The 14,311-nt window shown below is 37.4% G+C and overlaps 1 protein-coding gene across 1 annotated transcript in view; it reads right to left on the reverse strand.

Moving 5' to 3' along the window:
* The window catches only part of USH2A (usherin), an 800,507-nt gene that overhangs the window by 224,572 nt on the left and 561,624 nt on the right, over positions 1-14,311 (reverse strand). Inside the window, exons 45-46 of the mRNA XM_005540847.5 lie at positions 3,962-4,171; positions 2,433-2,635 (exon numbers count right to left, since the gene is read on the reverse strand). Of these exons, the coding sequence (XP_005540904.3) occupies positions 2,433-2,635; positions 3,962-4,171 (413 nt within the window). The remainder of the gene's footprint in view (positions 1-2,432; positions 2,636-3,961; positions 4,172-14,311) is intronic.

A 14,311-nucleotide genomic window follows, 5' to 3' on the forward strand; every position in this document is an offset into this window, starting at 1 on the left:
AAAACTATAAAAATCCTAGAAGAAAACCTAGGCAATACCATTCAGGACATAGACACAGGCAAATATTTCATGACAAAAATGTCAAAAACAATTATGATAAAAGCAAAAATTGACAAATGGAATCTAATTAAACTAGAGAGCTTCTGCACAGCAAAAGAAACTATCATGAGAGTGAACAGGCAACCTACAGAATGGGAGAAAATTTTTGCAATCTATACATCTGACAAAGGTTTAATATCTAGAATCTATAAGAAACTTAAACAAATTTGCAAGAAAAAAAAAACCCATTTAAAAAAGTAGGTAAAGGACATGAACAGACACTTCTCCAAAGAAGAATTTATGTGGCCAACAAGCATACGAAAAAGAGCTCAACATCACTGATGATTAGAGAAATGCACAGCAAAACCACAATGAGATACCATTTCATGCCAGTCAGAATGGTGATTATTAAAAACTCAAGAAACAACAGATGCTGGTGAAGCTGTGGAGAAATAGAAAGACTTTTACACTGTTGGTGGGAATGTAAATTAGTTCAACTATTGTGAAAGACAGTGTGGTGAGTTCTCAAAGACCTAGGGCCAGAAATACTATTAGACCCAGCCATCCCATTACTGGGTATATACCCAAAGAAATATAAATCATTCTATTATAAAGATACATGCATGCATATGTTCATTGCAGCACTATGCAGAATAGCAATGACATGGAATCAACCCAAATGCCCATCAATTATAGACTGAATAAAGAAAATGTGGTACATGTACACCATGGAATACCATGCAGCCATAAAAAGGAATGAGATCATGTCCTTTGCCGGGACATGGATGGAGCTGGAAGCCATTATCCTCAGCAAACTAACACAGGAACAGAAAAGCAAACATCACATGTTCTCACTTACAAGTAGGAGCTGTACACCGAGAACACATGGACACAGGGAAGGGAACACCACACACTGGGGCCTGTTGTGGGGGCATCAGGGGAGGGAGAACATCACAATAAATAGCTAACAATGCATGTGGAACTTAATACCTGGTAGATGGGTTGATAGGTGCAGCACACCACCATGGCATATGTTTACCTATGTAACAAATCTACAAGTCCTGAACGTGTATCCCGGAACTTAAAATAAAATACATTTAAATAAAAAAAAGAAAAATAATTAATGTACCTTTCTCCTTTATTCAAAGATATTTTTATTTGGTTTTCTTAGGAAGCTAGGTCTATGAGTCACAGTAGGGGAGACTAAAGTGTTGGTTGTAGCCAGATGATTATGTATGTCTTAACCTCAAATGTCAGGAAAAGGAGATGGAAACCTGAATGAGGTAGTACTACTAAATAGATAGAACCAATAAAATGTTTCTGTGCTTAGTATCTTCTGAAAATTATCTTATGAAGCTCTTAAGAATTTTAGAAGTAGCATAGTTCATTAAAAAATTTAGTAAATTGCAAGCTTTCTCTAAACCTTGGGTTTCTGAAATACTCTGATTTTTTTTTTTCCATCACTCATTTGCACATTTAGCCTTGCTATCTTTTATGTCTTGGTACTCCAACAAGATTTCCAATTCCGTGAAGATAAGTTCCTTGTTTTATATGCCTTAGTATTCCCTATATTTTTTCTACCTTTAAGGCCAGTAGCCCCTGAAGAAGCCTATGAATTTGACTTCAAGTGATCAGTGCACTTTCTAAAATTGTGTGTTAAATTTTGTCATACAAGTGCATAAATATTTTTCTAAGGCAGAGTACACTGACTTCATAAGATTCTTAAAGAAGTCCAACGGCAAAAATTTTAACCACAATTACTCTCACATATGCGGAGAACATTGAACAGTTTTTGAGTGATGAATAAATATATTTATTTCATCTTCAGATAAAACCTTTTAATACTTTTTGTCTGCTATATTTTTTATTTATGTCTTCCTGTTGCATTCAGAATCACAGAATGTTAGAGGTGGCTAGAATGTGTTAAGTCATCTAGTCCATTGCCCTTACAAAAGAGGAATTTGAAACCAAGTGAAGTTTCATAACTTCTCTGGAGATATTAAATTAGTAAATAGGAGAAATGGGAAGAGAAAAAAAATCTCCACATTTATAAACTGATTCTGATTTTGATTTCAGTAAAAGATCCAGGGAAAAGGTAAACTGCTCAGCAAGATTTATTTAGAATACATGATTAGCTTCATTTTGCCAGTGAGAATTTCATCACCATCCTCATCACCATCGTTTTCTGTATTATCATTATCTTCTCTCCAGAGACTCACATGTTTGCCTACAGCACACAGATTTAATTCTGATCAATTTCCCTTCTCTCTTTTCCCTTCCCCACCAAAGAAATAATCTGTAACCAAGACAGAAGATATCCACTTGAAGACATAGCCTGGCACGTTTTATTTAACATATCCATAAGCTTAACCATCAAAAAGCAATATTCTAACCTGAATGTCATAGACAGTGAAGGGAGACAGGTCTCTCAGAATAAACGACCCAGGCATATTCATTCCAGTCTTGTAGAGCTTATTATTTACATAGATAGAATACTCAGTGACAACACCATTTGGGTTTGAAGGAGATGTCCAGATGACACGTACAGCTGTACTGTTGATGATGACAACCTCTGGAGGAAGCATGCCCTGAGGCTCTAGAATTAAAGGAAGAAACTGAATAAACTCCAGCTGTCTCTGAAAAAGCACATGTTAAGCTAAATGCAGATTAGTATTTAGGTTTAGCAAAGGGTTCGTTGCTTATCTGCTTTTCGCTGATGAAGTTATCACAGTCTGTAGTCCTCTGTAAATTGGCTTATTATACTCTCAGTTAGAAACCATAAGAATTGGTGGTAAAATGCTTTATACCACCAGCATAGTGCTAATCTTCAATACTATGTGACCAGTGGGATATGATGATAAATTATTCACCCATCTGCACCACTAACACATATCTATTTTTTGTCTTTTTTCCGTGCCTTCACTCTATACCTTCAAGGTGCAGGGGAGGGAGGGAAGGAAATAAAATTTGCTCCTTAAGCAAAAAATAAAACTCAAATACAATGAGGCTGGTGGAACGTGAAAAATAATTTGATGTTACTAGCTTGTAACTCAAGCAATATGAAGCAATAATGCAATATTGTCATTATGTAAATGGTTTTGAATGTTGATTATCATAGGTAATGATGAAATCTAACATAAGAAAAAAATCTTGCTTAGCGTTAAATTACATAATTATTCAAGCATGTCAGAAATAACTATGCAAAGACCTATTTTTATCATAAGAACCCATCTTAACTAGTTGAAGAATTGTCCTTGTGATCTACCCTATTTTATAAACAAAAGGTGCCGACCTTTGGCACCACAAAGGGAAATGGGTTCCACACTTAAAGAGCTCTGCTAATGACCTGGAACACTTGCTTGGGAGGTAATGATATTATAATGTTTATAATGAGACTTTATAAAGCCAAAAAGATTAGAAAGACCATTCCAAACACATTTCAGATTCACAAGTTGCTTCCCTTGCTTCCTCCCCCTTGCTAACTGGCTTAGAAATGAGTCATAGGCAATTTTTCTCAGGGGCTGAACTTCCACCTACCATTTCTGGTGACTCAGGGAGGGCTCTCACTGTGTTTGGCTGTCGTTTTGAAAAACATACTGCTTCTGAGGGCAAATCTTTAAAAAAATGTTTCTAAATGTCACCATTTATTGATGTGAACTCAGCTCTAAAATAAGTATACACTGAAAAGAACAGGAACAAACTGGGCTGATATCTCATTATTAGAGCTTGTGCTTCTGTCTCAATGGGACTGCTTATTGATCTATTACTGACGACAGTGAGCACTTAAGTATTTCAGCCCCCACCCGCCTCCCTCCTACACCGGAAATTTTATAATGGAGGGATGACTGATCTCAACCCCAGCAAGAATCAATCAATTTCACTCACATCTCTGAAGCAAATATCCTTTAGAATCTGGACTCACCCCCATCGCAAGTGGTTGCGTGAAGTCCTGCACTGTTGATGCTGTGGACTCCATTGAAGACAGAGATAAAGATCCAATACTCTGTGTTTGGCTTTAGGTGGCCAATGACATGAGAGTTTACATCTGGCAAGATTTTTAGAGAGTCGTTTGAGGTAGCAGAACTCCAAACAAGTGTATAAAATTCAACTTCACCTTGTAGGTCTTGAATAGCTGTCAACAATAAATTTAGGACACAGTGAATGTAGCTGAGGGTTTCAGGGGAAAAAAAAAATTCTATCATTAGCTTTCTAGAATGAGAAAAAAAGAAGCTTAGAGAGCCTTGTTTTGGAAATGTTAAAAAAGCTTATGGGATCTCCTTTTTGGTGGTGCTAGTGGTGAGAGTTTTTACTTTATTTATTTAGTTTTGAGACAGTCTCGCTCTGTCACCCAGATTGGAGTGCAGTGGTGCAATCTTGGCTCATGGCAGCCTTGACGTCTTGGGCTCAAATGATCCTCCTGCTTCAGCCTTCCAAGTAGCTGGGATTACAGGCTCAGGCCATCACACTAGTTAATTTTTATCAGTTTTTTTGTAGACACAGGGTCTTGCTATGTTTCCCAGACTGGTCTCAAACTTCTGGCTTCAAGTGATTCTCCCACTTCAGCCTCCCAAAGTGTTGGGATTACAGGTATGAACAACCGCACCTGGATAGTTTTTGTTTTTTAATAATTTGCATTTTTGCCCAATCCCATAATTAATTGCAGTCTTATATAGGAATATGAGTCTTATAAAAAATCGCATTAACTTTTTAATTTCCTTTAAATATTTTAATTTTGCAACTTATAATTATTCAATGAATCATCAGAACTTTGATATAACACTTATGAAAGGGAACTAAGACGAAAACAAAAGTATACAATACGTGGAACAACTTCCGCTCATAAGTAACATAATCCTAGAGAGAAGACTAGGCTAATACAAATAAAGGCATTTCCTGACACAGATCCTAGACACAATTTTTTAACTTGCTAACAACATTTGCTAAATGATACCTAGAAGGATGCTTAGATAGATATCCTTTATGTACACTGTCAATGTAACAGGGCTACATAGCATGCTCCCCTTAAGGACTGGCTCAGGATAATACTTAAATTTTTATCAGGGCTCTCATCCTTCTCTTCTAGTCCAATGTGTTTCTGTAATGTAGACAAGCCTTTAAAAGATACGAAAATCAATCACTAACTGTCTTGCAAATATAACTCATCAATTCTTCAACGCTTATCCTTTCAAAGACCAGTCTATTATTTTGTCTCCTCTTTCTCTCAATTTATCCATTCTTTTCCTTAGGCTCTGCTTCTCATTATCTGCCCACAATGATTCTTTAACGAGACAACATGAAAACAGCTATATTTTCTTAGGTAGGAAGTTATATGTTGCTCTACTTACATCAATATTATTTTCAGAGGCTTTTAAACAGAAATGATTACCTTCGTTTTTTAGGATGGGGGTGGAGTGTTGGCTTACCGGCCTTCTGAAATTTCATGTCAAATTATGCATCAAAAATTACTCAGGCTGGGCACAGTGGCTCACACTTGTAATCCTAGCACTTTACGAGGCTGAGACAGGCAGATCACTTGAGCTCAGGAGTTTGAGACCAGCCTGGGAAACATGGCAATACCCCATCTCTCCGTGAAATACAAAAACTAACCAGGCGTGATGGCACACACCTGTAGTCCCAGCTACTCAGGAAGCTGAGGCAGTAGGATGGTTTGAGCTCAGGAGGCAGAGGTTGTGGTGAGCTGAGAGTGTGCCACTGTACTCCAGGCTGGACAACATAATGAGACCATGTCTCAGGGGGAAAAAAAAAAAAAAAAAGTTAAACAGCATTAGTCCAAGAGTGGGGAGGAAAAAGTGGCATTTCTCCTTATATATATTCATTTATATGTGAGATCCCAGTATATGGCCATATAAAGTGATACAGCTTTGAGAATAGTATGTTTCTTTAAAGGACCTGTTTACATTAAAGTCTTGGTGATTTTGCTTAAAAACTGAATACTAGGTTTTTCTTTTTCTTTTTCCTAAATACACTACTGCTTTCACTTTAGCTCTAGAACTAGTTAAAAGGGTTTGATGTGCCAGTGTAGTTGGAAGAGTTTGTACTGGAAGACCTTTAGCAATTAATTTGGAAAATTCTGGGTTTTGCAATGTTTCTTTCCTCTGATGTCACAAAAATGTAAGCACATGCAATAATGAGGTCATTATTGATCACTGGCAGGAACTGACTATTAAAATCCCTTAAAATTTTCCTGAATGATAATATTCATCAAGTACAGCAAAGCCATGGTTATAGTGAGTGCAAATGTTTCTTCTGTTACTATCATCATTTTCTACTGGCTCACAGCATTATTTATTACTCATTAATTTGTGGCTGCTATGGTATAATGCAAAGTGTACTAGATTTGTAGTTTATGTTGAATTTTAGTTTGTTAAGTGAGCAGGCTGATTATAAAGTCAAGCCCTAAAGATACAATATTAATGAAATGCTTTCAAACTTTACTTACATATATAAATTAATTTCACTTGAGTTATTAAATTTGTCTGTTATCTGCACTATCCAGTTCCAATTAATATACCTTTGTAGATACATTAAATACATTTCCACTAGCACAAGTTCAAGACAAGAAAGATCATATGTCAATGGATGAGACCCCATTAAATGTCCCTTCTTAGCCATGCACCATATGTCAACCCCTCTAAAACAGAACAGAACCTAGAACAACAGGAAAAGATGGTGATTCCATTCTATTGTTTATGTCTTACTGCATGCTATGGAGGCTGTGGAGCTCAGAAACAGGCAGCATTTCTGGAAAACAAGTACCAGATTTCTGGCCTATTCTTCCTCTTTCCACCATTTGCTTCAACACTTGTTTCTCCACTCATATGGATGTTACACTTGGGAATCCAAAACATAGAAAAATGTAGAAACACATATAATTTTATACATATTCCTGGATATTACATGAGAAGTTCTGGGAGCAGTACATGCATAAGAGCATCTTTTTCATTGCTCAAATAAGGTCTTTAAACTTCGATGCACTCTTCCTAAGTCAGTGAACCATCTAAGAAAAAGAAGATACATCCTCAGTTCAATAGACCAGCACAAAATTAAAGGCTGATGACCTTGATTTTACCTCTGACAGAGGAAGGCTATTAACATGGAAACAGCTGGAATGAAGAGGCAAGTAAATTTCACCCTCCCTATCTATTGAGAAAAGCTGGACCTGAATGTATCTCTCCTTTTTTAAATAGAAAAACATAAGTTATAAGGCTTCTTCCTACCATAAGACAAGGGAAACCTTGTCTAGAAACTTCCAAGGCAGAAGTTTTGTGTACATTACTTCTATGAGAATGGTATGGAGGTTTTATAAAACATTTGCATGGTGTACCAAAAATGAAAAGGGACATGACTTTATGAAAAAGAAGCCTCTATGAAGTATGTTTGTGGAATCATAAAAAGAGACCCACAAAGACAGAGATGTAAAGGGGTCTGCCTTAAATAGGAAAGGAAAGCAATGAAACATATAAAGCAATGGCAGAATTGAAACGTACATTGAAAGCAGAAATAAGCAGAGTTAAAAATGCACAATATCAAAGAATTAACAGGAAAATGACCAGGAAATCAGTGAAAGTCAAAATTATAGACATCAAGAACAGAAAAAATCTAATTACCTTAAAAATAAATGTAATAAATAATTATGGCTATGAAATGCCCCATTAAACCTTACCCAAAATGACTTATGTCTACAAACTGAATAGACTAATATAGTTTTCTCCAAGATAATCACAATATATCCAAACATAGACATATCATGGAATATTGCAATATTTTAAAGGTAAACCAAAAATTAGGAACATTTATAAAGGACGAAAAAATCAGATAAGTTTCAGACTTCTCATGTGGAATGTCAAATGTTGAAAGACAATGTAACAATTTCAACAAGTTTTGATGAGAAATAGTTTAATCCAAGAATTTTATACACATTTAAATGGTTACTTATGTGTAAAAACAACAGACATACTTTCTTACTTAGGCAAAAGTTAGGAGAATGTGTAAAGATGAGAGAAATACTTTCTTATATCACCAAACATTTAGAGAACATAAAACTAATTAATTTTTTTTTAAGTTTCATGACAAAACCATCCAATAATCTTCTTCAGAAGACAGAAAGATTAATCAAGATCCAGAACTCAAGGCTGGGAAAGTTTAAGAATTGCTGATAAGTACTGAAGCTATTTAGAGAAGATAGTTGTGTAAAAAAATTATAACAACAACAATAACAAACTGAACATTGAAAACAGCAGATGAGAAAGGCAAGAAAAGTAACAGTAAAGTTCTTTGTTATACATAAAATAGAATGGCATGAAAAAATAAAGACATTGCTAACAATATCATCAATACCATTTAAACTTTAAAATATAGTACAGAAGATAAAAGCTATCTTCTGTAATCTGAAGGCAAAGATTTCTAGAACTCCCCAATACCACCGTTTTTCTCTTCTTGTCAAATAATTGGACTACATTTTCTGGGCCCCATGCATCTGGACTGAAATATGAAGGAGCAATTGGCCATCTCTGATGGTCTAGTTTTCCCATCTAAGGTAGGACTCTAAGGCCCTGGGGAATGGTGGATTCACTAGATGGAAAAAGCCTGTCTTTAACTGACACATAGGAGTTTAAAAAGGGCAACACAGTAATAGTGGGGGACTTCAATACTCCACTGACAGTACTAGACAGGTCATCAAGACAGAAGGTCCACAAAGAAACAAATGGACTTAAACTATACCCTAGAACAAATAGACTTAACAAATATTCATAAAACATTCTACCCCAAAACTGCAGAATATACATTCTATTCATCAGCACATGGAACATTCTCCAAGATAGTCTGTATGATAAGCCACAAAGCAAGTCTCAACAAATTTAAGAAAATTAAAATTATATCAAGTCCTCTTTCAGACCACAGTGGAATAAAATTGGAAATCAATTCCAATAAGAACCCTCAAAATGATGCAAATACATGGAAATTAAATAATCTGCTCCTGAATGATCACTGAGTCAACAATGAAATCAAGATGAAAATTAAAAATTCTTTGAACTGAATGATAATAATGACACAGCCTGTCAAAACTTCTTGGATACAACAAAAGCAGTGTTAAGAGGAAAGTTCATAGCCTTAAATGCCTATATCAAAAATCTGAAAGAGCACAAATATACAATCTAAGGTCACACCTCAAGGAACTAGAGAAACAAGAACAAATCAAATCCAAGCCCAGCAGAAGAAAAGAAATAACCAAGATCAAAGCAGAACTAAATGCAATTTAAACATGCAAACACAACAATACAAAAGATAAATGAAATAAAGAACTGGTTCTTGGAAAATACAAATACAATTGATAGACCATTTAGGAAGATTAACCAAGAAAAGAAGAGAGAATATACAAATAAGCTCAATTAGAAACAAAACAGGAGATATTTCAACTGATACCACAGAAATGCAAAAGATCATTCAAGGCTACTTGAACACCTTTATGCAAATAAACTAGAAAACCTAGAGGAAATAGATAAAATCCTGGAAATATAAAACTCTCCTAGATTAAACCAGGAAGTAAGAGAAACTCTGAACAGACCAATAACAAGCAGTGAGATTGAAATGGTAATGATAAAGTTACCAACAAAAAAAGTCCTGGAACAGACAGATTAACAGCTGAATTATATCAGACATTCAAAGAAGAATTGGTACCAATCATATTGACACTATTCCAAAAGATATAGAAAGAAGAAATACTCCCTACGTCATTCTATGAAGCCAATATCATCCTAATACTAAAAACAGGAAAGGACATGACAAAAAAAGAAAACTACACATCAATATCCCTGATGAACATAGATGCAGAAATCCTTAACAAAACACTAGCTATCCAAATCCAGCAGCAATTATCAAAAAGACAATTCACCATGATCAAGTAGGTTTCATACCAGGGATGCAGGGATGGTTTAACATTTGCAAGTCAATAAATGTGACACAACACATAAACAGAATTAAAAACAAAAATCACACGATCATCTCAACTGATGCAGAGAAAGCCTTTGATAAAATCCAGCATCCCCTTATAATTAAAACCCTCAGCAAAATCAGCATAGAAAGGGCATAATTTAATGTAATGAAAGCCATCTATGACAAAACCGCAGCTAACATTATACTGAATGGGGAAAGGTTGAAAGCTGTATTAGTCTATTCTCATGCTGCTGATAAAGACATACCCAAGATTGGGCAATTTACAAAAGAAAGAGGTTTAATGGACTCACGCAGTTCCACATTGCTGGGGAGGCCCCAAAATCATGGTAGAAGGTGAAAGGCACATCTCACATGGTGGCAGACAAGAGGGAAACTCCCCATTATAAAACCTCTGATCCCATCATACTTATTCACTGTCACAAGAATAGCATGGAAAAGACCCACCCCTATGATTCCATTATCTCCTGCTGGGTCTCCCCAACAACACTTGGGAATTCTACGAGCTACAATTCAAGATGGATTTAGGTGGGGACACAACCAAACCATATCATCCTGCCCTGGTCCCTCCCAAATCTCATGTCTTTACATTTCAAAGCCAATCATGCCTTTTCAACAGTCTCCCAGAGTCTTAACTCATTTCAGCATTAACTAAAAAGTCCACAGTCCAAAGTCTCATCTAAGACAAGGCAAGTCCCTGCCACCTATGAGCCTGTAAAATCAAAAGCAAGTTAGTTATTTCCTAGAAACATGGGGTTACAGGCATTGGGTAAATACACCTGTTCCAAATGGAGAAATGGGCCAAAACAAAATGGCTACAGGCCCCATGCAAGTCCAAAATCAAGCAGAGCAGTCAAATATTAAAGCTCCAAAATGATCTCTTTTGATTCCATGTCTCACATCCAGCTCATGCTGATGCAAGAGGTGGGTTCCCATGGTCTTGGGAAGCTCTGCCCCTGTGACTTTGCAGGGTACAGCCTCCCTCCTGGCTGCTTTCACAGAATAGCATTGTCTGTGCCTTTCCAGGTGCACAGTGCATGCTGTTAGTGGATCTACTATTCTAGGGTTTAGAGGACAGTGGCCCTCTTCTCACAGCAGCACTGGGCAGTGCCCCAGTGGGGACTGTGTGTGGAGGCACCCACCCCACATTTCCTCTCTGCGCAGCCCCCGCAGAGGTTTTCTATGAATGCCTGCCCCTGCAGCAAACTTCTTTCTGGATATCCAGGTGTTTCCATACATCCTCTGAAATCTAGGTGGAGGTTCCCAAACCTCAATTCCTGACTTTTGGGCACTGGTAGGCTCAACACCATGTGGAAGCTGCCAAGTCTTGGGGGTTGCACCCTTTGAAGCCATGGCCCAAGCTCTACACTGGCCCCTTTCAGCCATGGCTGGAGCCACTGGGACACAGGGCCCAAGTCCCTAGGCTGCACACAGCATGGGAACCCCGTGCCTGGCCCACAGTACCACTTTTTCCTCCTAGGCCCCTGGGCCTGTGATGGTTGCAGCTGTCATGAAGACCATGCCCTGGAGACATTTTCCCCACTGTCTTGGGGATTAGTGTCTCATTATTTATGTAAATTATGTACATTTCTGCAGCTGGCTTAAATTTCTTTTCAGAAAGTGGGATTTTCTTTGCTATCACATTGTCAGGCTGCAAATTTTCCAAACGTTTGTGCTCTGCTTCATTTATAAAACTGAATGCCTTTAACAGCACCCAAGTCACCTCTTGAACACTTTGCTGCTCAGAAATTTCTTCTGTCAGATATCCTAAATCATCTCTCTCAAGTTCAACGTTCCACAAATCTCTAGTGCAGGGTCAAAATGCTGCCAGTCTCTTTGCTAAAACATAACAAGAGTCACCTTTGTTCCAGTTCCCAACAAATTCCTCATCTCCATCTGAGACCACCTCAGATTCAATTTCATTGTCCATATCATTATTAGCATTTTGGTCAAAGCCATTCAACAAGTCTTTAGGGAGTTCCAAACTTTCCCACATTTTCCTGTCTTCTTCTCAGTCCTCCAAACTGTTCCAACCTCTACCTGTTACCCAATTCCAAAGTTTTTTTCACATTTTTGGGTATCTTTTCAACAGTGCCGCATTCTACTGGTACCAACTTACTGTATTAGTCTGCTCCCATGCTGCTGATAAAGACATACTGGAGATTGGGCAATTTACAAAAGAAAGGTTTAATGGACTCATAGTTCCACATGGCTGGAGAGGCCTCATACTCGTGGTAGAAGGTGAAAGACACATCTCACATGGCAGTGGACAAGAAAAGAGAGCCATACAGGGAAACTTCCTTTTATGAAACCATCAGATCTTGTTAGACTTATTCACTATCATGAGAATAGCATAGGAAAGACCCACCCCATGATTCACTTAGCTCCCACTGGGTCCCTCCCACATGTGGGCATTATGGGAGCTACAATTCAGGATGAGAGTTGGGTAGGGATACAGCCAAACCATATCAAAAGCATTCCCCCTGAGAACTGGAACAAGACAAAGATGCCTACTTTCACCACTTCTATTCAACACAGTGAAGCAGAATCATTGGGGTAAACATCCAACATTCGTTGTCTCGTGCCATGGAAATCAGATGCAGACACATATGAGTTTAAGAGTGGAGGTTCAATAGGCAAAAGAAAGAGAAAAAGAGAATAGCTTTCTCTCCTGCAGAGAGAGAAGGGCTCCCAAGTGGGTCTTCCAGTCCACAGCAAAGTGCATGGAGCTTTATAGACTTGCTTGAAGAGGTAGTGCCTGATTTACATAGGGTCTAAAGATTGGTTGGACAAGGTGTGCCATTTATACAGTGCGCAAATAACCTGGCCACCCCATCCTAATCTTTTATTATGCAGTTGTGTTCTCTACCTGGCCAGTGCCATGTTGTCTATTCCTTACTGTACATGTGGTTGACAAAGAAAAGGGCAGATGGAGCCACTATGTTCAACATGCCTAGCCACTATGTTCAACATGCCTAGCCCCCAGGTAGCCTTTTTCTATTGGTGCAGCTGCTGGCATTCACCCATGCAAGCTTCCAGCTTGCTTATCTATGTCTGCAGCTCAACTTATCAGGTTGCTCTTTGTTAAAAAAGAAATAATTTAGGGGCTGCTTTTCATTAAAAGGAAAACCTTACTGAGGACTCTCTTACCCTCACTATCTGCCTAAATAATTTCTATTTAACTCCTATATCAATAGTACTGTAAGTCCTAACCAAAGCAATCAGACAAGAGAAAGAACTAAAGGGCATCCAAATCAGTAAAGAGAACTCAAACCGTTGCTGTTTTCTGATGATATGATTGTGTACCTGGAAAACCCTAAAGAGTCATCCAAAAAGCTCCTAAAACTGTTAAATAAATTCAGCAAAGTTTCAGGATACAAAATCAATGTTCACAAATCAGTAGCACTGCTATACAGAAAGAGCTACCAAGCTGAGAATCAAATCAATAACTTAACTTCTTTTACAATAGCTGCAAAAATAAAAAGTAAAACACTTAGGAACCCACCTAACCAAGGAGGTAAAAGACCTCTATAAGAAAAACTATAAAACACTGCTGAAAGAAACCATAGATGACACAAATGGAAACACATCCCATATGCATGGATGGGTAGAATCAATATTGTGAAAATGATCACACTGCTAAAAGCAATCTGCAATTTCAACACAATTCCCATCAAAATGTCACCATCATTCTTCACAGAACTAGAAAAAAAATCCTAAAATTCATATGTAACCAAAAAAAGAGCCCACATAGTCAAAGTAAGATTAAGTTAAAAGGACAAATCTGGAGGCATCACATTACCTGACTTCAAACTATGCAATAAGGCCATAGTCACCAAAACGGTGTGGTACTGGTATAAAATTAGGCATATAGACCAATGAAACAGAATAGAGAACCCAGAAATAAAGCCAAATATTTACAGCCAAGTGATCTTTGACAAAGCAAACAAAAACATAAAGTGGGTAAAGGACACCCTATTCAACAAATGGTGCTGGCATAATTTGCAAGCCACATGTAGGAGAACGAAACTGGATCCTCATCTCTCACCTAATGCAAAAATCAACTCAAAATGGAAAAAGGCTTAAATCTAAAAGCTGAAACCATAAAAATTCTAGAAGATAACAGTGGAAAAAACCTTCTAGACTTAGGTTTAGGCAAAGACTTTATGACAAAGAACCCAAAAGCATATGAAACAAAAACAAAGATAAATAGATGGAATTTAATTAAACTAAAAGGCTTCAGTACAGCAAAAGAAATAACCAGCAGAGTACATAGGCAACCCACAGAGTGAGAGAAAAT

The sequence above is a fragment of the Macaca fascicularis genome, chromosome 1, assembly GCF_037993035.2.
Source record: "Macaca fascicularis isolate 582-1 chromosome 1, T2T-MFA8v1.1".
NCBI lineage: Eukaryota > Metazoa > Chordata > Mammalia > Primates > Cercopithecidae > Macaca > Macaca fascicularis.